General features: G+C 45.5%; 1 protein-coding gene across 2 annotated transcripts in view; it reads left to right on the top strand.

The window, feature by feature from the left end:
- The window catches only part of NUDCD2 (NudC domain containing 2), a 115473-nt gene that overhangs the window by 40983 nt on the left and 48142 nt on the right, over window positions 1–26348 (top strand). For both annotated transcript variants that reach the window (XM_085617834.1, XM_085617833.1), the window contains exon 3: window positions 21682–21833. In XM_085617834.1, coding sequence (XP_085473960.1) covers window positions 21682–21833 — 152 coding nt within the window. The remainder of the gene's footprint in view (window positions 1–21681; window positions 21834–26348) is intronic.

Raw genomic sequence — 26348 nt, 5'->3', positions numbered from 1 at the left:
TCGCCTCCGAGTCCTTAATAGAATTGAAACTTTCCGTTACGATAGCTAAGAAATTTTTCATTCTATGTCAGGATCGGAGGTGAGGATTATGCTCGTTTAAAGCTTACTCACCACCAAGTGAGCCATGTCATTAACAGGTTTGAAATAAAACCGTTTAAAAGTAGAGTCTGAAGACCAATCTGCAGCATTCAGAATGTCCTCCAGACGAGCTCCCAGGGTAAATGCTTTAGAGGCCATTGCCCCTCTCACAGAATGCGTTCCAAACGCACGCAGGTCGATACCAGCCTCCTGCATGACCCATCGCACCCACCGAGCAATCGTGGGTGATGACAGCCTTATGGGGTTTCTTGAAAGAAATGAGCAATTGCCCCTCTCCCGGAGGCCGAAACTCCTCAGACATCTCTTCATACGACGCACAACTTTGGTGAGTCCGGAAACGCCGAATATGAGATAGACCTGGTGCCACACTTAGTGCGTCTACGGATAGTGAAGGTAACCCCCGTAGGGGAAAAGATTCTACTCGATACATCCAGGGCTGTGACATCCGAGACTCTCCTGCAAGAGATCAAACACAGCAACATAGCTAACTTGGCGGAAAGCTCTTTCCGAGATGGAAATCTGTTCGGCTGCCAAGACAACAGCAAATTCAGCACTCTATTAACATCCCATAACTGGGAGTAACACGGTTCAGGGGGAAAAGACAGACGGAAGCCACGGAGCAGACGACAGACCAAGGGGTGTTCACCCACCGGAGAGCCATCTACCATGGAATGCCCAGCCGAAATAGCGGAGCGAAAGGTATTAACTGTCTGATAGGCCAATCCCTCTGCTGCCAGGGAGGCCAAGAAATTAAGATGGGGGTCACATCCGCTGTCACGGGAACGACACCCTGTCGCAGACACCAACGGCCCCAGGAGGACCGGTATCTTTTGGTGGTGCTGTCAGCCCAGGCTCTAGCCATGAACTCCGCAGCAGGTTCCGAAAGGCCCTCGACCGACCATCGTCCCCTGTAATCCGCCAGGCCATGAGTGTCAGAGACCCCTGTTCGATAAGAGGGTGAGGATTCCCTTTTGGATCGAGGAGGAGAGACGAATACAGGGGGAGTGGGATTGGATAATCCCAAGAAAGTTCCAGAAGAACCGGAAACCAAACTTGCGATCTCCAAATCGGCAAAATATGCACCACGTCCGCTTTTTGACGCCGCACCTGCGCCGTCACTCTCGTGATCATGGTGAACGGGGGAAAGGCATAACCTGCTTCCTCCCCCCAATTCTACATCTGTCTTCTACGCTAGCGGATCCGGGCGCCAGCTGAAGAAACGGGGAAGCTGGTGATCTAGGCGTGAGGCAAAAAGGTCCACCGAGAAGGGCCCCCAGGGGTTCTGGAGAGTTAGGAACACTGTCGGGTGAAGCTTCCAGAGACTCCCGTCGTGGAAGTGACGCGACTGGAAGTCCGCCACTTGATTGTCGTGGCCCGGGAGATATTCCGCTGTGACGGAGACCTGGTGATCCAGGCAGAACTGCCAGAAGGTTGCCGCTAGATCTGACAGGGCTTTTGAACGTGCGCCTCCTAGGTGATTGATGTACCGGACCGCTGACACATTGTCCATGCGGAGGAGGACACAGGAGCGAATGGAGTCCTTGGTCCAGCACTGGATCGCGAACAAGCCCGCCAAAAGTTCCAAGCAGTTGATGTGTAACTTCTGTTCCGACGGAGACCACACACCTCCTGTGGCGAACTCGCCGCACCTCGCACCCCAGCCGGATCTGCTCGCGTCGAATTCTATAATAACATCTGGATCGGAACCAAAAATGGCTCGTCCATTCCCCGCCTCCATGTGCGAGAGCCACCATTGAAGCTCTTCTCTGGCGTCTTCTGACAGTCAGTGTGTGAGAATAAGGAAGGCCTTTCCGCAGATGTGCCGCCTTGAGACGCTGAAGGGCCCTGTAATGTAGAGGACCCGGAGAGATCGCCTGAATGGAGGCAGACAGAAGCCCGATAATGCGAGCAAGTTGCCTGAGAGAGGTCCGAGACTGGGATAGAGACCGTCGAATCTCGTGACGAATCTTCGCCATCTTTCGCGCAGGAAGGCTGAGTGGCCGCCACAGAATCTATCGTGAAGCCGAGAAAGAGAACCGTCTGCGACGGAAACAGGATCGACTTGGCCTCGTTGACGACAAAGCCGAGGCTCTGCAGGAGGTCGACTGTGGTCTGCAGGTGCCGCGAGAGCGTTCGAGGGTCCGACGCCATCAGCAGAATGTCGTCCAGGTAGATGATGAGCCGGATCCCAGAGGTCCGCAATCGTTCGACAACCGGGCGAAGAACCCCCCCATAGGAACTGTAGGAACCGACGATGAGGCGGGAAAACCGGGATTGTGAGATAGGCGTCCTTGAGGTCGAGACGCACCATCCAATCATTGGGGCGGAGCACATCGCGCAACAGATGGATGTCCTCCATCTTGAAGTGGCGATAAAATAACCACTCGTTGAAGTCGCGCAAATTTATTACAGGCCGCTTTCCCCCGTCTGGTTTGTCCACCAAGAAGAGGTTGCTGACAAACCCGCGAGGATGAAGAGAAGTCCGGGCAATAGCGTCCTTGTCTAGCAGAGAATGCACCTCCTGTTCGACCAACGCCGAGTCCTCGGCTGAGAAGAAAAGCGGCCAGGGAGGTACCGCTTGCGCCGGAGACCCGAAGAACTCTATGTGAAAACCCTGCACAGTCTGCAGGACCCACGCGTCCCCGGTGATGGAACTCCAAGTCTGGAAAAAACGCGCCAGCCGGCCCCCCACTTTTAGAAGGGAAGAAAGGGGAACACTCACCGGAAGAACTGGAGACGCCGTCCTCCTCTGCCTCCTCTGTTCCTGCCTCTTCTGCCACGGGTGGGATAGAAGTTGCCAAAGCGGGCCTGGTCTTGGTACTGCCCGCTAGCGGAGCCTTGCCCCCTGTTCTGGTTGGGCTGGCCGGACGAGCAGCCCCTTCCTCGTCCGGCCCCTTGGAAAACCCGAGGGCGAAACACCTTCCTGGTAGAGGACTGCGCCCGGTCTAGGGAGGTAAACAAACCTCCCTAGCTCCTTAATGAAAGGTTTTCCAAAAAAGCCACCCTGTGCCACGGCTCCAGCCTCGGAATCGGCCAGGTCCCCCAACTTAGGGTCTACCTTGATTAACAGGGACCTGCGCCGTTCCGTGGATATAGCGCAATTTGCATTACCCAGGAACACAATCACCCGCTGGGCCCAAGAGGAGAGATGTTCTGGAGAAATGAGGGACCCAGATGCCTTGGCTTCCTCAGCCATATCTAAGATTTTAGTAGCCGGGCCTAGAACATCCAGGAGTTTATCCTGGCAAGCCCGCCAGGACCTATCAATATCTTTTTTAGGGTCTTTGATAAATTTCTGGAGGACGGTGGCCATCCGAGGGTCAATGACAGGTGTTGCAGCCACCTTCCCCTCCAGCGAGGGACAAGGACACTCCGCCCGCAAACAATTCCTAGTCGCCGGTTCAAGCGGGCGGCGAATACGACCAGCCACGTACTGAGCGACCTTCTCTGAGGGGGCCCAATCGGAGGAGCGAGGATGTAGAACATCATCGGGATCCAGCATGTCCGCACAAAGGTTTTGTGCACCCAAAGAGGGATCCGGGCGAGAAGGGCGCCAAGGCCGCGAGGGGCCCACAGCGTCCTCATCATCCCCCTGAATGTCCTCATCCCCGCCGGGAGCTGGGGGTGAAGCCAGAGTAGATGGGAGAGCAGTGGGGAACAGCTGAGGGACAGTACTTGCACGAAAAGCCTGCTTAAGGCGGTCAAACGCATCACTGTCTACGCCAGCCGGCTTGGTGCGCTTCACCGGGGGCTGAGGATCCGCAGGTACATCATTAGAAGAGGGGGTAGTTAACCCCCTGGGAAGCTTTGGCGAGGCGGTCGCAGGCCTGATCAATTTTACTCAGTTATAGCCTGCTCTACCGCTTTGAGGATAGACGCGTCAACTGCGTCGTAAAAGTCATCGTCCCATTGAAGGGCTGCCAGGGGATCCTGCTCCCACTGGTCATCCTCGAAGCCCACCTCCTGGTACTCCATACTACCAAGTCAGAGGGATGATTAAGTAAGCCAATGAGGGAGTATACCTCAAAACTATGGGGGGTTGGGTGACAGCCTTATGAAAAGGGCGATAATGCAAGCACAGAGGCGCAGCCCTAGGACCCCAACAGCCCTGGTGCCTAAGAAAAAGGGCAGCCTGCAGGAAATGGGTCCTTAGCAGCTTTCTACTGCAAAACTGACCCCTGAAAAGGAGCGTTTTTGGCCTAAAGATACAGACCCCCACTAGGGCAGAACGATGTAAACACTGCCTAACGGCCGGCATCAACCTGAAATAGCAGGCGTTCTGGGGGCGTAATAAAATGAGCATGAAAACGTTCTGCCAACAAAGGGATAAATCCCTTGAAACGGGCCGACCCAGGTCAGGGGTGTTGCTGCAGGCAGAGAAGACCAGGCTGACGCGGCGGCAGTGCTCCGGGTTCCTACGCGATGTCAGGAATGCGCGGAATCCGGAGCACGCAAGCCGCGTCAAGCGCGCGACCCAGGCGCCCTCTAGCGAGGCAGTGCCGCACCGCGGGTCGCCGGCTCCAAAATGCCGGCCGCTAGAGAGCTCCAACGCTCCCACGGCCACACGCAAGGCACAGAGTAGCGGCGGGCTCGCAGCAAAGTCTACAAAGGTGTCAGAAACAAACGCTGCACACTTCGGGGAAATACGCGGCAAGCGCGCCAAAGCGAGTGCGAGCACCGCCCGACATAGCCCTGAAGTAAACGGCTCACGGAGCAAGACTGCACAATACAAATATCAGCGCGGTCGCACACAAGCGCTGCAACAAAGCCAACATTAAGCCAATACAGAAGCAAATTTGCCGAAATTAACAAGGCAATAGGTAAATTATGAAGTATTAACGTGTTTAACAAGCAAACTAAAATGAGAAATAAATATGGGACTTATCTTGGCTGCCAGCAGCGAAGAAAGAGGAGGGCTGAGCAGTGACAAAGGACTATCTACACATTGGGGGCCTGTGATTAGTGCAATTATGGACACTCTGTTCTGGGTCACTCTATTGTTATTTCTTATTCCCTTTGGTTCATGGGAATAGTAGTTTGTTTTGGTGACTACAAATGGCTGCTATTCAATAAAGTGAAGAAAGAATAGCATAATCCTCGCCTCCGGTCCTGACATAGAATTCTGCTCTTTTGCTGAATACCCAAAAGTGTTTTGAGACTCTGACTGATGACCAATGGGTCGCATTTATTAAATGATAGTGGTTCTCAGGCACTACCTATATGCTGTACCTTCAGGACAACGACATAGACTAATCAGGCGGGTATAAAAGAGGCCTTTAATTTAAAACACAGATAATGTTTAGTTTACAGGTGAATACGGATCCATGTGTTAGCTCAGACCTCCTGAAAGGAAAAGAACAAAGCGTCTTCCTTAGTATGATGAAGAAAAATATATTACTGCTGTGTGAAGTATGGATGGTATGCATGAATTAGACAGGAAGCAGTAGAGTTGCTTGAGGGTCCTTTAATGTAGTAGGTAATCTTAAGACCTCATCCTCCAACATAACAGATATAACTGACTTAACATTCAATGAATCACGTTCCACCTGAAGAACATTCTAAAAAGGAATATACTCTGAACACATGACATCATAAACCTGACATGGACACATTAGCATAATAAAGTCAGAACACTACATCACCTCCCTCTTTTCATTAACCAAACAAAAAGAAAATTCCAAGTGAGAAAAAGAACAAAAGGCAAACACATTACAATTAGTCTTGCAATCGAAGAGGAATTTTATTTAGCCTGACTGGTCTCATATCCTCAGAGAGAGAAGAGTTATTAGGAATCCCAGAAATATTATCCTCCCTACATTTAGGAGGGCATTTTTAACAGATTTTCTTGTATCAAATACCTGTTTCCTTTTTATCATTTTTTCCAACTCACGGTTTTTCCAGTCTACATTTTTGTCAACCACACCACCCATTTCCAACCTTTTTGAAGTCACCCAAAGAGGACTTACTTGTGTACTAGCCACCCTACCCTTAAATAAAGTAAAAGGAGCAACCCCAGTAGAAGAATGCGGAGTGAACCTATACTCGAACACTTTCTTCTTGATAGCTTCCTCCCAGTTGTGATTGGAGGTTAAGGCCAAATGCATGGTTTCCTTTAAAACTCTTACAAATCTTTCAACAACCCCATTGCATTCTGGATTATATAAAGCCACACGTTTATGGCAATTCCCCTTTCACTCAAAAACTCCTCTACCACTCTGGAGACAAATTGTACCCCATTATCTGACAACACAGAATTTGGCAACCCCTCACTCGCAAAAAGTTCATCCAGAAAATTAATGATAGACAAGGAATCTACACAATTGACAACTTTGATAGTTGGCCACCTAGAAAACATATCCAGACAAACTAGGACATACTGATCCTGGGATCTTACCTTGATAGGGCCTAAAATATCAATAGCGATATCAATCCAAGGACCAGTAGCTTGCTTCCTAACCACCATAGGTTGGGTTTTGCATTTCAGAACTTTATCACTACTGGCACACTGAAGACAGTCACGCACAAATCTTTCCACAAAGGTATCCATTGCAGGCCACCAATAGCTCTCCCTGAGTCTTTCTTTAGTTTTAGCAATGCCCATGTGGCTATCATGCACATTGTCAACCAAATTTTTACGCAAAACCAAAGGGACGATCAGCCTGCTTCCCCTGAAAACAAGATCATTGGAGACAGATAATTCTTCCTTGATAGGCCAAAACCCTTTGATTTCTTCATCACATAGGCGTTTTTCACACCACCCATCACGTATATAAGAAATGACTTGTTGAAGAATCGAATCATCACGCATACCTGCACTCCATTCTTCTTCACTGATTACGCCTTGAGTAACTAAACACACTTGCACATCTTCTTCAGAATCTTCCCCAAGGAAAGAATCATCATCTCCATCGTCAGCGTCCGATGTACTACCAAGTCTCGACAAGCAGTCCGCTAGAATGTTACTAGCCCCCGGCAAATAAGAGACAGTAAATTCAAAATCTTGCAAAGCAATTACCCATCTCCTTATTCTATGAGATACTCGATCAATCCCTTTTTTTTCAAACACTTCCTTTAAGGGATTGTGATCGGAAATTACAGAAAATGCTTTACCCCACAAAATTTCTTGAGTTTATGAATCACCCAATACACAGCCAAAGCCTCCTTCTCAACAACTGAGTAGTTGCATTCCGCACCCCTAAGTGGTCTTGAAATGAACAAAATTGTATTGTCTACCTTTTCTCCGGGTTGTAACAGCACTGCACCTAATCCTTTACAACTGGCATCAGAAATGATGAAGGACTCTTTCTTGGGATCAAAACTAGAAAGGTTGGGCGCTTTATTTAGACAATCTTTAATTAAGTCAAATTCATTACTGCATGACTTATCCCAAACAAATTCACTCCCTTTTTTTAACAAAGACCTCATTTTTTCAGTTTTTTTAGCAAAACCAGGAACAAACTTATTATAAAATTCTGCCATACCCCAACATTTTGTAAGTTCATCTTTACTTGCTGGATAACTGAGATTAGAGATAGTTTCAACCAATGAAGGTTTGGGTTTGATCCCTGAGCCAGATATCAAATGACCAAGATACTCTATCTCTTTCACATCAAACTTGCATTTGTCTAACCTAAGGGTAAGGCCTGAATCTTGAAATCTAGAAAGCACCAGACTCACCCTCTCATCGTGTTCTCTCAAGCTGGAACCATGAACGAGAACATCGTCTTGATAGACCTTGACTCCATCAATGCCATTTAAAATATTCTCCATAACCCTTTGAAACACTGACGCAGCTGATATTAAGCCAAATGGCATCCTAAGAAACTTATAAGTGCCAAAAGATGTTATGAAGGTAGTCAATTCTTGGCAAGAAGGATGGAGTCTGACTTGATGGTAGGCAGAAGACAAGTCTAGCGTGGAAAAATGTGTGGCACCACCTAATGCGGACAACATTTCTGTTATATTCGGGAGAGGATAACGATCAACCACCACTGCTATGTTAAGCTCTCTTAAATCAATGCATAACCTGGCCTCATCATTGGCTTTCCGAGCCATAACATCCGGAGAAACCCACTCAGTGGCCTCCACTTCTTTGATAACATCATTATCTAGTAATTTATTTAATTCTTCTTCTCATTTTGTCTCTGACTAACAGAGGAACATTGCTGACTTTGGCTACATCAGAGACAGAATTATTTTTCAATTTGATTAGGTGAAGATATTTTTTGAGATATCCAAGTTTTTTATCAAAAACTTTGGGACATTTTTTAATCCAATTACTGTGATTGGAGACCGAGGCTATAGTGGGAAGCTCTCTTAAACATACTGAAGGAGTTTCATTTGGGTCTAGAAAAACACCAAGATCACGCTGATGAGACCAACTTATCAAGGAATCTCCTTTCATTGAGACATATATCTTGCCTGCAGTGACTCTACCTTTATTGTCAATTGTCCCCATAAAGTATCCCAAAAGATTTATGATTTGTCCACCATAACCTCTCGGCACCATATCAGGTTTAAGCAACTTCACCTTTGCAAATAAATGTTTTTCATAAAATACTTTGGGAACTAAGGTAATTTTCGCCCCAGAGTCAAACAACATATTAACACATTTGTCATTAATTAACACTTCCTCCATAGGTCCATCCATCACTTGACAACAAATCTGAGATACAATCAAATCATCTCCTTCTTGTTCGTAAAGATCTACCTCTCTTACACTCTTTTGATTCCTATTGGATCTGCAACACTTTGTAAAATGACCTTTCTTTTTACAAATAGAGCAAATTGCTTTCCATCCAGGGCAGTCTTTAAAGTTAGCAACATGCCCTTCGGGTTTGGCCGTATAATTTTTGATGAAAAAGAAGTTCCCTGTGTGGATGATTTGGAAGTTTTAACAGACCCTTGAGCCAAATCTGTTTTTATTTCTTTGACGTCAACATCAGTATTCTTGTTGTTGTCTGCAACTTTGTGTATGGCTTCAGAGCAGGCTTTGGAATGTTCATGCAATTTTAAAGTAGTGATGACATCTTCAAGAGAGGGATTATCTTTTTGCCAAAGCGCATCTTTCGCTTTATCTATGGAGGAGCCTAACATAAGTTGGTCTCTGAGTCTTTCATCTAAACTCCCCCCAAACGAGCAAGTGGAAGCAAGTTTACGCAAAGAAGTAACATATTGCTCCACAGACTCTTCATGCCTCTGAACTCTTTTACCAAAATGATAGCGTTCTAATATCATGCTCATTTTAGGTAAGTAATGCAGGTCCATTTTCCTAATGCAAATTTCATACTCGTTAAGGGAGTTACCTTCACTATCTGGTAAATCAGGAAGATGTTCAAATACTTCCTGTCCCTCTGAACCTAAGCAGTGTAGAAACAGAGAAGACTTCCTTTCGGCATTTAAGGAAGTACCGCAGACCCTAGCGTAATTAGCGAACACTTTTTCCATTTCAACCAAGGAATGGGAGGTTCACTTGGAGCAGAGAGAAAGAAAGGAGGGGAAGTGACGTTCTGCATGGTGGGAATGAGAAAGATGACGTGAGTTTGAATTAGGATTGAACCTACGTCAACATAAAGAAAAGTAATAAGAATAATTATTGACGCAACTTTTTCAGTAGTAACATTATGGTAATCCTACAGATCATACATTTAAAAATCCAAGGTTAACAAAGTTTCACACCGATATTGGTCTGAGACTCGTCTCACTCTAGTATCAAAGTAGAAGTATAATCGGAGTACAATCAGTAAATCACCCAGACATTTAACAAGCTCTCCCTTATTGTTTTCCTTTTTTTTTTTTTTTTAAACTATCTGCAGTAACTTGTTTTAAGAGGAAATGACCTGTGCAGATCAGCGATGAAGAAAGACACTTTCCTCTTACGTGGGAGAAACACCAGTAAGAATTATTGAAAGAGTCTCCGTGAGGAAGCGAGTGGGAGAGATGACAGACGCTTAGCAAGCGAGACAAGATTGTTTCATTGCATTGTTCGTGACTTCGTTCCCTTGCAATGAGGCGGAGTGAGCAGTTCCGTTCAAGGAGATTGTGGCACAACAAGCAAACTGGCAGGAAGCAAAACGTGTATTAATTCAAACAGTACCTCCGTCTACCGTTGAGCACCGGCAATGAGTAGTAGTAATTCCAGGGAAGGGAGTACCAGCGTTAGTTCCAGTTCCGGGAGATGACGCGATGAAGTTGTTTGCGTCAATGACGTGAAGATCGACGAGGTGACGCCGGGTGCGGGAGCAGGGTTGCTAGGCAACAACACCGCGCGTGTTCTGGTTCTCAGGAAGCTGACGCAATCACGTGATTAAGATGGAAGACGTGAAGGTGAACGAGATGACGCCGGGTGCAGGCACAGTCAGGCAACATGGGTTGCTAGGCAACAGCACCCGGTGCGCTCATAGGCCTGCCCGGCGAGGACTCAAAATTAACTCACCAAGGCTGTTGCGAAGTCTCCCAAAATGTGACGAAGACACAATCAAAGGTACTCTCACTCGAGGGATCTCAGCCGAAAGGCAACCCACCAACGGATCAGAATGACAGTAATGCCACGAAGAATCCTCGACGAGCAATGTAAAATGTGGAAGCTGCACTTCTCTTGAAGTATTGGTAGGTAATCTGAGATCGTTGTTGAAGGCAGTAGCGAAGTGGATTACCAGATTGAACGAAAACTTGATAAAATAGAAGATGAAGTGGATGTTGAGTTGAGGTCTCTTGAATGTAGATTTCCACTCGTCGACAAAATGAAGTATGGATGGTATGCATGAATTAGACAGGAAGCAGTAGAGTTGCTTGAGGGTCCTTTAATGTAGTAGATAATCTTAAAACCTCATCCTCCAACATAACAGATATAACTGACTGAACATTCAATGAATCACATTCCACCTGAAGAACATTCTAAAAAGGAATATACTCTGAACACATGACATCATAAACCTGACATGGACACATTAGCATAATAAAGTCAGAACACTACACTGTGTCTTCCAGTATTTTAGATGGAAACAGACCCCTGTTTGGCCCCATATCATTTCCGCATCAATTGTCATAGGAATGGGCCCAGTGGGTCATACTGATGAATATATCACATGTTGAGATTCCCTGTTAGATAAATAGATTTGGAATAGGCTTAAAGCTGAACGCCACTGCCATTGTGTTCCAAGCCATGTTGTTGCAATTCCACAAACTGATCACCAATTGATCCTAAATGAATTTCTTTCTTCATAAAATGTGGAAAAGACTAAGAGTATATTCAGAGGATGAACTTCATTCAAATGTAAACTCCTGGTTTGCTGAAATATTTGAATTGACTGACCAGAACTAAGGAGTAGGTACACCAAAGATTTTTATTTGTGCACAAAGAACTGTATGTTTTGAGTGATGCAGATGTTATGATTTCCCTGGTACGAAGTAGGGGTTTTATTAAGATTAATTACAAAAACAACTATGAGAGCTTGCTTCCTATGAGCCACGTTCAGCAGTGCCAGGCATTTTATTTGGGCATTAGTTTATTACAGAAATGTCTAAATATGTAACCACATTAATTTATGTGTGCCGTGTTTACCATTAGATTTTTTTCCAGGTCACCAGAGAATAAATGTCATCCTGCTGGACAATTTATTTATACCAGTCTGTTTCCCAAATGCTTCCCGAGCTCAACCCATTAACTATCCAGATCTAACACTAAACTTTTCAATCCAAAGGATATTTTCCCATTATCCGTATGGCAGAAGGTAATCTAGAGCAGCCAAGTAGATTGATGCATTCCTCTTGCCTATCAAAGAAAAGCCTATCACAGATATACCATCTGATGTAGGGTTTCTTTAGTAGGTTTAGGGTTTTCAAATAGACATCTATCAGATTCCTGTTTTGTAGATTTGGAAGTCCATGAAAGTCTGTCAAAGGGGGCATAGAACGTACCACTTTGTCCTAATCGGATACTTGCTGTATTTTTCTTATTGCTAAGAAAAACAAGCAGTTGAGACCCTTTATAAATTCCTGTCATGTTTCAAAATGGTGACCAAACTCCATCTCTTAGATTCTCTCCAGCTTGAGGACTGGATAATCAATTTGGATTTAAAAGTTCTATTGCCGTTGTTCACCACACACCGAACACACATTCTTATTTATTTGGAGAGAGCAAATGTACCAATTCACCTATCCTCAGTGTGGGTTATATAAACTCCCATGGTCTACCACAAAATGTCCAGCACCTATCACAACGAATCTGATATATCAGGGCATTCATCTGGGGGTGGCATGCATCAGTAATGCCCATGCACCTCACTGTTTAATACCTTCATGTCATGGGTACATACAGACACCTGACATGGTGTCTTGCCGAGTCGCTGCGTACGCAGGCTGCTATCCCACTTACCCTGCTGTGCAGCTGTCGGGTAGCAGATTTGGGTCGCCCCTACACAGACCAGAGTGGAGAGCCAAAGTAGAATATCCTGCCCTTATTCCACGCGACACTTGTTTTCGCTTTATTCAACACTACACATTCCACAGACATTTATCCTGCAAAGTTAAATGGCTGTTATCACCACTCAGACACTACCTGCCCCAGCTGCCCCCAACTTGATGCTGGTCTGAAAAAGATGCGATGGGACTGCCCCTCCCTTCTTCAATACTTGCTGGGTGGGACCTCACGGTTAGCAGATTGCAGAGAGAAACCAATGCCTCATACTTGGGTGGCCTGCTTTTTGAGTCTCGCCCGCAGGGACAGGAAACATAGAGCTACCACATGATTTATAGACTTGGGGCTGACCTTTGACAATCACTTAATCACTTTGGGGTGGCGATTGTCAAACATCTCTGCTTGGGAACTGTCCATGCAAGCCTGAGCCCATGCTAAGGGTGTAGCCTTGCGCAGGGAAGACGTGGGACTTCCATAAATACCTGCTAACAACCAGTTTGGAAGCTATCCTGATGGCTTTCCAGGCAGCATTAACACCAGTCGACACACTCTGAGGCACCCACATTGTCAGAGGAGGCGGAGGCCCCAACCAAACCTAGACCTGTAGCCTAATCTGCCTGATTTCCCCCCCCCCATGCCTTTCTCTCTCCCTCAACTGTGCTACCTGCGGTATACCCCTCAAATCGACTAATTTTCAGTAATTTTCTTTGCTTTATATTGTTTTAGAATTCTAGGGTTTATAATTTATCCCATAGCATGTACATTTCAGCTATCTCAAATGAAAATGACACTGATTAGACACGAACTACAAGGCCTCTTGTACAAGTCCCATACCCCTCGGAGGCTGCAACCCAGGTAAAAAGCTTCTTCACCTTTCAATTCAGGCAGTATTTACAAGCCCCTTACGTTTGCAGGACCATTCTGAGACTAAAAGTCCAGCCATTCAGAAAAGGGGTATCCTACTTTAACATGACACCTTTAGAACTGGAAAGAATACAATAAATTGTTAGTGAGATGCCCTAGAAGGGTGGAACTGCAGAGCAATATTAGTACTTTTTCAAATCTATTTGAATGAGTTGCGAGTTTGAAAGGATGAGTAGCACACTCTACTGCCAGTTATCAACTGGAGGTTTATGATCACATGTAGACAAAAATACATAAATCAATCAGAACTGCTTGCAGTTCCGTTGACTCTTATTGAACTTGTTTACCAGATCCGTCTGTGACATGTACAGATGCCTTCCTACAGGATATGTACAAAGACTTCTGTAATGTGTGCCCTCCATTTTTCATGAGCTTGATATGTGTGTGGCTTAAATCAGGTGGCAGAAAGCACCAGTCTGCATGGGGACACCTTTTTATAAATCCCATGTGTATTTTTCCAAGCCATCTGGAACGGTAATAAGGTTTCCTAGATGTTTCTACTCTTGCCAGATCTTCTAATGAACATCCTTGGTTTTTTCCCAACCTAATTCTAACAAAGACTATAGAATTAATGGCTTGGAGGATTTTGTCTGTGCCTGAAATTCCTCACGACTATTATCAGGATTTGTCTACATCATTAAGATTCCTGAACGCCAGGTACCACAGAAGACCATGAGTCCTTTTGAGATTCATGGTATTGCTGGTGAATGGATGCAGCTTCCAGTACAGTTTTGTTGGCGGTCACAGACATTGTTAATTTTTCCAAGTCATCACTTATCCTGTTGTGAGGAGGGGGACCCAACATTGACCTCCCGCTTGCTCCACTTGCCGTATTTACCTTCGACTGTCTGGACCAATGTCCCAAAGAGATCAGAGAAGCAATGGTTAACCTTACCCGACGCCTCTCGTGTGCAGGAAGAAGACTGACCTCTTGGAAGCAGAAGCCAATGGGAGCAACGGACCGTGAGAAGGGAGGCGGAGCAACCACCTCGTAAGAAGGACCCAGGAAACCCAGAAGAGGCTGAGATCCTCGAGGGTAGAAGTAGCCCAGCTGCATTCAAGGGAAGAGGACGCCACTTCGGATGAGAAGAACCGGACCCACAACACGGATGAAAGACATTCAGGCCGGAGTGAGGGAGAACCTGGCTGACGCTGTGCGAAGGGACGAGGACTGGTGGACACCCTCGGAGGACGCTCTCACTTTGTTGCAGCCCCGGCGGTACGTGATCCAGGGAGGGAAGGGGAGGGGGAGAGCACGGAGGGCAACCTAGGGAGTTATATGTGTATACCCGTTGTACACCTCTGATCACTTCCCTTGGAACATGAACCGCCCGCATGAGCACACACATGACCGTTTTATTTGTATTATGTATGACATAGAAACCTAAAGCTTAGAACGCCAGGACAATACCAAAGGGAGGTTCCTCTGTGCTACTTTGAATGCTCCAGCCCCTATAGACAACTTAATTTTTGTGTATGGACATGTTCCCTGAAGATAAGGGACTGGTTTTCGGCTGTCCGAGGACGGAGCCCTTTATATTCTGTGGCTCCTTTTCTTTTTACCTTGGAATGGTGCACACCTTTGTCGCATGATATCCCACCACTCCCGGGTATGGTGAAGGGCTCTATCCTGGAAAACCTGACCCGCTTAGCAGTAGTACTTACCGCTTCCTTCTTGTCTTTCTGAGCCTCCTGGGGGCGTCCTTTCAGTGGAAGCTCTGTCATTTCTGGAAGAAGACCCCAGAAAACCTATAAAGAAGAAAAGAAGACCCTTGACTTTCCTATTTCGTTCCTTGTCGTTGCCCTCTTTCATAAAACGAAGCCAAAATTGATCCGCATATTAAGCCTCCGAGATTATTTTTCCGCCCTTCCCTCTCACACATGTGAATGACAAGCCCTCTATTGTGCCCACTCATGGGAGATGTAACACTAACCGAACCTAAGTTACGTAAGTGTTCTCCTTTACCAGTGGCGGCTCCTCAGCAGTGGTGGAGGAGCGTCACCCTACTGCTCTCGGAGCAGTGCAAACAAAAAATAAAATGATAATAACAGAACTTTATTATAATTTTATTTTTAGTGGAGCTTGGAGCCAGGTTAGGGTGGGACGGGGCTGGGCTCGCCACGTCAGAGGGAGGAGGTGTGGTATAATGTGCACCTTAAGTGTGCATGATGGTTTGACCAATGCAAAAACAACATTTGATTGACAGAATGCAGAACAATGTCATACATTCATCCCAGTACAGAGATCTGGGCCTAAATCCATCGTTTTTTTGCTCACCATGACATTCCAGTTTGAACCCAGCCATATGCAAATTAGTCTTGACCCTGTGCCTCATGGGCACAGTCCAGCCCGAACTGCCAAGCCAGGTCCTCCCTGGACTGGAACCAAGCATCCTAGGACCGGTTTCGGGATTTCACCCCTCTTCAGCCAGGATAGCTTGATTCCAGTGGCATGGAGAGCACGGGACCCATGTCTGGGCATACCCGTCCCACTCGGGGTGACAAATACAAACACAAGAGTTGATGGACAGAATGCAGAACAATGTCATACATTCACCCCCGTACAGAGATCTGGGCCTAAACCCATCGTTTTTTTTGCTCACCATGCCATTCCAGTTTGAACCCAGCCATATGCAAATCAGTCTTCACCCTGTGCCTCATGGGAACAGTGCATATGACTGGGTTCAAACTGGAATGGCATGGAGAGCAAACAAACAATGGATTTAGACCCAGATCTCTCTACTGGGGTGAATCAAGCATCATGGGTCGGCCAAACCATCATGCGCACTTAGCACACTCTCCACCAGGCTGGGTGGAGAACATGCACAGACTCCCACTCCCTGTCTGAGCGCCGAACCACAGTGCTCAGACCAATCACGATGCAGTTATCATGCTGGTGACAGCAGTGTCATGATGGTCTAGGGGAGTCTGGGAGCCTGGGTGCTGCAAGGAACGAGGAGAACAGCGAAGCGAGGACGGAGGAGAGTCAGCTGCTGGTGACCGGTCGAGCAGGTAAATCTTTTTTTCCCCCCCTATTTTTTAACACCCATATCCCCCACCGCTGCCACTGTTCCCTACCAGCCACCACTGGCCTTTACAAGCCATTAACCTAGTATTATAAATGTTTTCACAGGGGCTTAATAGCCCCACACGTTTTCTGCATTTTTGTGTTTTTTTTTTTTGCAAAGTGATCAAGGTTACTATGTCCTATTTCGTGAGTGATATTTAGATATCCAAGCATTATATTTATCTATAAGACCATTTAATCTATCTGTTTTCTTTCTGATCACAAGGTGGACTAAAACAAATACTGGTGTAAAATATCTTTAATTCTTGAAACATCCCAAACTATATGTAGTTCTTTGTTCAAAAGAATGAGTTGATGACAGGTTTTCTCAGATGTTCTTCTCTTCTCAACTACTTATCTTATTTAGGACACACCAGTCCCCTGTATTTTCTCCCATTTAAGCTTGATAGGTCAAGTGAATTCAAGCAAGACGCAGACGTACACATTAAGGGTTTTGGTGTTCATGCCTCCAAAGGAGCTATGTATGTATTCTTAAGAATTTTGGGTTGAAGCATGTTTTATGAAAATTCTCAGAGTGGCAGACTGATGAGGTCACATTGTTTTTGGAACATTTTATTTCAAGCCAGTGGTGAATGTGGGTATGGCAATAGTTGCTATGATTTAAACAAGCAAATTATGATCCTCTAGTCTTGCCATAAAATGTGGATTTTTCTAGCTGATGGAGAAAGAAAATCTTGATATTCTTAAAGACATTGAGGTATGTTTTATCACATCTGTGTCTTTTCTAGATATTATTGAAAGTATGATTATAACACTCCCCCCAGCCCCCAAATGTTTTCCAATTCTGATTCAGAGTTCATGCTTGTTCACCAATGATTACACCAGTTCCTGGGCTGCCCTGAAAACGATCAGTTTACCTCAAAGTCTTATGGTCTTCTACATGATAACTTCTTTAATTCCGTTATTGGTTTGTGTGCGCACAATATGTTCCCAACTATTTGCATCAAGAAAAGTGGTGCAACTTATAATAATGAGACCATTACAGACAATGCAGAAGTGTTATTGATTGTTGCAAGAAACACTGGTAATAGTTCTCTTCCAAAGGTGTCAGGGTAAATTGGCTGCTAGTGGAAACTTCACTCCAGGTGTTTAATACAATTAGGGCTGTCCTTCGCAGTCAATGGTCTTCTCACGTATCAGTAAACCAGTCGATTATTCTTGCATGAGAAATACTTGGAGATTAAATCTACCAGCACCAGCTATGTTTCTTTTATCGTTGTGGTCATCATGAAACTCCTGTAATATTCATGGTCCTGAGAATGGTCTTGCGTACATGTGACACGAGACCAAAATTTTAACGTCTGTCCTACTGCTCACACAGTAATGAATGGATCTCTAGAGCACGTGATATGTACTAAGAACTGATTCCATTGATTAAGAGAGTGGACTTTACATATGTTAATCTATGATTTTCCAAGAAGGACTTTTGTTTTACTGTATCTGATTAATGTATATTGGGATACATATGTTTAAAGAATCCTACTACTATTATTTTGATTTAAGTTCAATAGGGAGAAGCTCTGGTCTGTTATGCTAGAGATGAAGGCCAACCCACAGACTGTTTTCTTCTTGCATGATTTATACAGCAATGTGACTGCTTCAGTGACATTTGGGGATGCAGCCCTGCCAAGTGCCACGCATCAGGCGTTAGACTAATGCATTTCAGTGTGGTGGTCCGCATCACCGCACTGAAATTGAAAGTCACGCATTTATATATCACCTGCTGGGCTCTCAAACCAAGCCTTAGCGCTACTAAATGAACCAGAAAGCTTGCATCGCGTGGTGTGTGCAGCTTGCAGGCAGGCTCAGGTCTCGCAGGTGAGGTTACAGTGTACAATGTAACTAATTCACCTGCACCGGCGCGGTTGAGCAGACGGTTTCAGCTGAGTGCTCACACCACGCATAACTGTTTGCTTGAGCCGAAATAGTAAAGTACCATAATGTGAGGACGCTGTCACCCAGGACCCCTATGCCACCAAAGTGATGGTGCCTGAACAGGCACTGCAGTGAGCCCAGCAGCACTGAAGCCATTATCAAAATGCTGCACCGGCACTGTCCTCGACTCAAGGCCTGGACCGCGGCCGGCGCTGCTGCAGGGGAAAGTAATCGGGGCAGGCTGGCCCATCAGTCCGTGTCGTTGCGGCTACTAGGTGCAGGAGCAAAAGGTGTCAGCAGCTGCTGCAAAAGTGTCCGGTTACCAAACATGTTTGCTTATACAACTGCTCAACTGTTGCAGCGCGGTTCATCACCGAAATGCAGAAATAGCTTATTTTTGGGCGGCTCAGCATTTAACTCATTTTGCTCGAGTGAGGCTGAGCTGCAATAAAGACAGCCCGATGACCCACACTCCCAGGATTGTTTCCTCTTCACCGCAGTCTCTCTTCTCTAGATCCCCCTCCCCCCACAGTCCTTCTCTCCTGTCTCGCATGGTTCTTGGGCTGGCCTTGTACGTGGCACCAGTTAGGCCACGAGCTCCATGCCATGTTCCCCACAGCTGAGGACCTGTTTGGCCGCTGCAGAAAGGCCAGGGAACGAGGCCTTTCAAAACCGGGAGATAATCCCAGGGCCCAGGGGATGCAGAACTCTCAGGCGTGTCACATCATACCTAAAAGATCAGCCGACAAAGACTGTGACAGGGGAGCCCAATATAATCTCGGTAAGGGAAGGAGTCGGGGGCCATTAACACAGAGCACCTGTGAAGGCCAAGCCTCCCAGAGAGTGAGGATAAATCATCTACGAGTTAGGGATGCCCTGAACTAGGGAGACATGGACTGTCAACTCTTGCCGTGCCTAATTTCAAAATTAATAAGCATAGGGGTCCAAAGTTTTTTTAGGGACCCACTGCAGGAGCAGCCGAAAGCTGGAGTGCCTAGACTTGTGGATAACTAATGCATTTCCCCCCACTACTTGTCTCTTTAGCTTTCTCTTACAGGTTCTTTTTCGTCCATGTTTTCCCCTATTTTACTCTTTTCCTTTCTCTTCTTTTTCCTTTCTCTGCCTTTATCTCTCTTACTCCGGGTAAAGTCTGAATAAGGAAAAATGTGTTCCATTCCATTAAAAAAGCGTGCGAGACACCACGACCTGTACAAATAAGGCGCTGGAGATGTAGGACGTCAGCCAGATCGACTGTCAGCAAGACACCATGTTTACAGTCCAAGGGTTTCGTTTTAGGTATCTTTGTTTTCAAGTGTATTTATACAAAGTGGTCCACTGAGGCATATCAAGACCACAACTCCCAGAATGCACTGAGTATTTAAATCACCATAGCTGCCAATGTTTCAGATTGCTATGTGTGACATTCTCATAATTTCCTTGTAATTATGAGTCAGCCTCCGCAGGCGTTTGCACCAGTTTTAAGATCTTCTTAACGTTTCTCATTGCTTAAATGGGTCTAATTTTTAATATTTATATGTTCCCCTCGTCTTCATTGCTTGATTTTTGCTTGCAAGAAAGTGTCAGTCATACTCGTTGAAACGTCACTCATAATTACACTGTAATTATGAAAATGTCACTTATAGCAATCTGAAACCTTGGCAGCTATGGGGATGGGAGAGAATGCACAGAACCTTTTAAGCTTAAACGGGAGTTCTCCAAAGCTGCATTCTGGACCCTTTTTTGTGTACTTTATACATCAACAGCCTTGAGAAGTAGCTGATCAAAATAGGTAAAGATCCGCCCAAAGTTGGTTCGCATTTGATCCCTTTGCTGTTGTACACTAATGAGGCTTTCCTAATTTTACAAACTGCCTATGGCTTAGACATCTTGCTCAACCTGTTCATGGAATTTATGGACAGCCTCTATCTTAACACTAACTTCACGAAGTCGATCTGATCCTGGTGCTCCGAGGACCAATTGGCATTTGGGCCTCAGGGCACCAGGATCAGATCATACAGCGTTCAGGGCAATCCCCTTAGTGGAGTGCCTGTGTTCCGTTATTTGGGAGTTTTATTTGACTCTTCTCTATCTTGGCTCCCTCTAGAATCAGCAAGAGGTCACCTGTTTTCCTGGAGCATCGCTTCTGTGTTTAACTTTGACTCTAATTAGGACCTAAATTCTCTCAAGGCTATGATTGATTTATACAGAGCCAAATGTGTTTCTATTGCATCGTATGGCAGCAACATATGGGGGTACACTAATTTGTCCTCGGTGCATGTCCTTGAAAGTAAGTTCTTAAGAAACCTACTCTCTCTCTCCACCAGAGTTCCTATTCTGTAATTGTCAATGAGGAATTATGGATTGGGTATCTAGAGGACCTCTTTATGGTACGACCCTTACTCTCCTGGATTGCGGTGTGGGTTTACCCAGACAAATATTTTAATTGCACCACTGGCCCTAGATCGTGCGGCTAGCATTCTGTGGATTAGATACATTAAGGCTGGCTTTATTAGGCTGCGGCGCCCTAATATGTTTAATCTTCCTGGAACAGCTGCACTGCACCAAAAGTATGCTTTCAACATAATTCCTGACACCATCATGCACACAAAATTGCTCCAAGCCATCCAGCAGGCTAAGCATTTCCCACCTCAGAGACACACCCAGAAAAAGCTAAACTCACATATGGCACAACCATGCGTACAAAATGGCTCCAATTCATGTAGTTGCTTTGTTAACTTGTGTTGTGTGCTATGTCTCTAAGAATATATTGAAGCTGCTCAGAATGTCAGTTTCTAAATACTGTAGAACTACTGCCTATATCCCCGATTATTACATCTACCTCAGCAGTCAGAGCCTGCCTTCTGTTCTTTTTCGTTGGTCACACCATATTGCTTGTTGAGAAATCTCAGACTAACAAACCCCTAACAATATTGACTAAGATGCATATATTGAGCCGTCGAAGTATTGTCTCATTCAATTTTCGGCACTAGATGCAAATTGTGTGTCAAATGTAGCTTTTGTGTCGAATTCAATGAAGATTAACGTTTGAATACAGTGGGAGTAATTACAAGCTATTTGTATGTTTTTTTTCTTCTCCCAGAAACAGGAACTTTATTGCAGAGGTAAAATGTTTGGGTTGCAAAGAATGATCGTGTCTTTGTTTTTTCGCTTCACCCCTGCACCTTCGTAAAACCTACTCTGTGCATTTGACAGGATATTTTGTGTTGAGTGCTGCACACAGAAACAGGTCTGATTGTGCCTTCTCTTTTTCCAACAGAGGATCGAAAGCTGATCCGCATTGTTCTAATGAAATCAAACCGAGATGCAGGAAATTGTTGGCCATCGTTGTTAGAAAACGAATATGCAGCAGATCCCTGGGTGCAGGATCAGATGCAGAAAAAACTCACGTTGGAGAGGTTCCAGAGAGAGGTCAGTGCATCAAGGCTTACAGCTCTAAATTAACAGCCCAAGGGAGTGACGCAGCCACGGGGTTTAAGTGCTGGACTTTAAACGCCTGCAACCATCATGCTTCTGGACTCTGCCTCCTTAGACACCCGCCCAAGCACATTTCGTGGTACAATGAGGAATTGAGGCTTGCCAAAATGTTGTTCAGGCAGAAAGAGAGGCGCTAGTATGCGGATTATAGCCCCAGAAATAAAAAGATTTTTAAAGATATGAGAACCTATAAAGCAATTCTGCTTAGAGTTAAAACCACCCTTTACAGCGCCTGCACTGATGGAACCATAAACAAACAAATAGAAACCTTTAAAATCTTACATGAATTATCAAATTCCCAAAAGGACCGTCCATGAGTTGAAGCCCACTCAGGAGTTGCCTGACTCCCTCAATACGTTTTTTATAGAAATAATAAAATCCATCAAAACTTCACAAGTCTCTAATTTAGAGGGAGGAGAGGCGCTGCCCACCCACCTCTTCCCTAAAGTTCTGCAAATGCAAAAAACATTACTCACTCTACTGAATAAGGTGAAATCGGGTTCCCCAAAGACCCTTGGCCTACAGCTATATTTCATTCATTGGCAGAGATATTAGTTGGCCCTATATTGGAGCTGCGCAATATATTGCTATCCCAGGGTCTAGTACCTCTAACTTAACTCAGCAGTGGTTCTCCCACTGCTGAAGAAACCATGTGATGACCCTAAGCAGTTAAAGAACTTCCTACCCATCTCTCTCTTGCCATACCCAGCCATGGTTCTGGAATCATATGTCACCCAGGAACTCAACAGTTTTCTTTCCACCTCTAATTTCTTTCATCCACACCAAGCAGGCTTACGAGCTGCCAACTCACTGAAGCAGTAATGCTATGCGTGCTGATCGACCTCAAGCGGTAAACAGATGCAGGCCTACACTTCCACTCTGGTATTACTGAATCTCTTTACCGCCTTTGACACAGTAGACCACAAGATTTTGACATCCAGGTTAAAAGCAGCGAGAATATATGGGCTAGCTGTGAGCTGGCTTGTTTCTTTCCTCAGCGATCATACCCAAGAGGTTGAGCTGGGACACTTTACCTTTTCTATTGTAAAACTTGGCTGCGGTGTCCTGAAGGGCACTTCTTTACATACTGCTTAAAATCTATGCACGCCCCCTGGTTAATGCTCTTGCAACTACAGGTTGTAGTCTTTATAATTATGCAGATGACTTGCACCTCATATTTCAGTTGAAGGGCACCCATGGCTCCCTCGTTGAACTTCAATGTACGTTGAACTTATTTTTCATTGTATGCAGAGGGAATCACTCAAACTAAACCTAGATTACACCGAACTTGTGGTAATCATTAACACTCGTAACTATTGGATACCCTGTTATTGGCAAACTGAATGGGAGAACCATTATCTTTCACTTTGAGTACACTAACTCTGCTTACATCAGCCTCTCATCCTCTCTCCTTCATAAACTCTTGGTCACCCAAACGATGCTGCGAGGATAATTTTCAAACTAGCCAGGCACATTTGTGCCACCCCTGTACCTAAAAAAAACTGTATTGGCTGCATTTCAAGGTCGCTTGTGTGACAAATAGAGAAATGTACACGGTGTCATTCAGAGTTAAAAGTATACAAAACCGTGATGGATGAAATTCTTGAATTAATCTCCGCCCCTGGTAAACACTCGGGACACATCTCAATCCATTGTTATTTTGCACACCATGCCACCTCAGTTTGGACCCAGGTATATGGAAATAAGTCTTGACCCTGCTCCAATATGAACAGTCCAGCCCAAGCCATGTCCTCGCTGAACCAGAACACAAGCAACCCAGGAACGGGCAGACTGTTCCCATGAGGAGCAGGGTCAAGTTTATTTGCATATGTCTGGGTTCAAACCAAGGTGGCATGGTGGGCAGAAAACGATGGATTGGAATGCGGCCCAAGCGATTGACAGTGGCTGAGATTAATTCAAGCATTCCGACCATCACCTTGTAGTTTTTGCATTTGCAGTCCAGAATTAAAAGGCATAACCTGCCATGCGACAAAGAGCAGGAGGCAGAAGCTTTTCTGCCCTTGACCCCTCTCTGTGGAATTCCCTTCCAATGTAATTTTGCCATGAGCCGAACTACCTAGGATTCTGAAAAATCCTGAAAGCATGGCTGGTCGCCGCTTTCCCATGAAGTGCGGCTCTCTTCAAATTCACCTGCCTCCTGTCCCTCTCAGCACCACGAAACTCATGGGTGTACGCACTCTAGATAAATTCTTCTAACATAACATCAGTACACGTGCCATTTTAGGGTGGACATATGCAGTAGTAAATCTCACCTGTCATGCTTGAACCAAGTCAAAGGTGAGCTCATAAGCACATCTTATTGACCGTGTCTAAATAGAATGTATGATCCGACATCGCAAACGGTTACAACGCGTGTTTTTACCACGTCGTTTTTACATCGCAATTACTATTACGTCTCGTGTTTTTTCACCGCATGCCGTTTCAACTCCAATGTGTTGCCCCCTATGGAACAAAGCATTACTACATATACAAAGACATCGCGTTACCATTACAACACGTATTTTTCTCTCTTTTGCCTCTATACGAGGCTGCAGGGAAACCAGGGTTTTTTGTGTGGGCAGCCGTTCCCCCCCCCTCCCCCCCTCTGCCTCCCACACCCCGAGATTTTGTTTCCCCCGCGCATATGCAGTGGTCGAAGTGGGCGGCATCGGCAGGGCACGGCGTGCCCCTACTTCTTTCATTCTATAGCTTCCGTTCCCCAACTTTTTTATTTTGAACATGCGTCCTGGGACGTAAGAAATATCCATGGCCTTAGAGAAGGCTCGGCCTTAGTGGCTGTTCGGGGACGGGCAGGGAGCAGGGAAGGAAAAGGTCTCCTTCTCTTGCTTCCTGCCCAGACGAGACAAGGAAGGTGTCTGCTTCTGCTCAGCCGCTGGCAGCTTCCCTGTCACCCACCCTCTTTCTTACTCCTATTCCCTCTCTGTCTAACTCCTCCTCACTTACCGAAAACCATGACTCAAGAAATGGTTCTCACCCTCTCTTTCTTCCTACCCTCTTTCTTACTCCTATTCCCTCTCTGTCTGTCTAACTCCTCCTCACTTACCGAAAACCATGACTCACCCTCTTTCTTCCTGTCGTTCATTTGTTCGCCCTTGAAATGGATGCAAAAAAGAAAACTTTTGCTGGAAATGCCGTTTTTACATTTTTCTATTCCAAAGTGCAGCCTCGGAAATAAAAGGTTCATAATATGAAAAATCAATTAAAAAAAACAAGACTGAGTGTTCTTAAAGTGGCCAGATTGTTTTTATTCAAAGCCCAAAAACATTAGCGTCACTTTACCGACTTTGCCAGTGAAGCGCTGTTTTCCACTGGTGGGGAAGTGCGCCAAACCTGGAGGTACTGCAATACCTGGTTGATGGGTGGATTGGAAAACAATATGTATACTGTGGCTTTGTGTTCACGATTGTGGTCTTTTTAAACCATACTGCTTACGTTTTGTAAGCATATAAGCAGTGGACATTGAAATGGGTCCTTTCTGGGACCTGTAGTTTTCAGCCAAAAATACTCGTTGATTTCTGCATAATTACTGTAAAAGCGTTAAGTTCACCATGTTGTTTCTGCTTACATTTCACATGCTTTATTTAATCTTTCATTCCCTATGAGTGTTTGGCCAGACATATTGTTGTCTGGAGACAATGATAGCGCTGTCCACATTGTTTGGAGTTTGTGTCTGTGAGCCTTAGTGATTCTGTCGCTGCAACGTATCCACCTCTGTGAACGTATAAATCTATTGCCCTGGCTGCATTCGACCGGGCTGCTTGAGTTGCACATAACTTTGTACCTAGTGCCACCCCCGGGAGCAAGGACTGTAACTGCTGACATCTGCCACCCATCACCACCTTTCTGAGAACTACATACACTGCTTCCTGGGCCCACAAAGAGAAGAGGGAGCCTGCTGCCCAGCATAGAGGGTTCCTTCCAGGTGCTTGTTCCAGAGGTTGCTTACCGAAGAGCAGCTTGCGTTCTATCTACCCTGAAGACTGAGGAAGAGCACGGAATGTGTGACATAACGTACTAGCAAACCTACAGTCAAGCCACTCATCCACCCTTTCATCCATACATTCATCATTCATTCACCCACCTTTTCACACATCCATCCATCATTCATCCATGCAACCCTTTATCCATCCATACATCCATCCTTCATCCATCCACCCTTTCATCCTTCTATCCATACATCCATCCTTCATCCATCCATCCACCCACCCATCATTCATCCACCCACCTTTTCATGCATCCATCATTCATACATGCAACCTTATATCCATCCATACATCCGTCCTTCATCCATCCTTTCATCCATCCACCCATCATTCATCCACCCACCTTTTCACACATCCATACATCCATCATTCATACATGCAACCTTATATCCATCCATCCTTCATCCATCCACCCTTTCATCCTTCCATCCATACATCAGTCCTT

The sequence above is a fragment of the Triturus cristatus genome, chromosome 7 (assembly GCF_964204655.1).
Source record: "Triturus cristatus chromosome 7, aTriCri1.1, whole genome shotgun sequence".
NCBI lineage: Eukaryota > Metazoa > Chordata > Amphibia > Caudata > Salamandridae > Triturus > Triturus cristatus.
The sequence above is the reverse complement of the archived record's forward strand: the minus strand, read 5'-3'. Positions and strand labels throughout refer to the sequence as shown.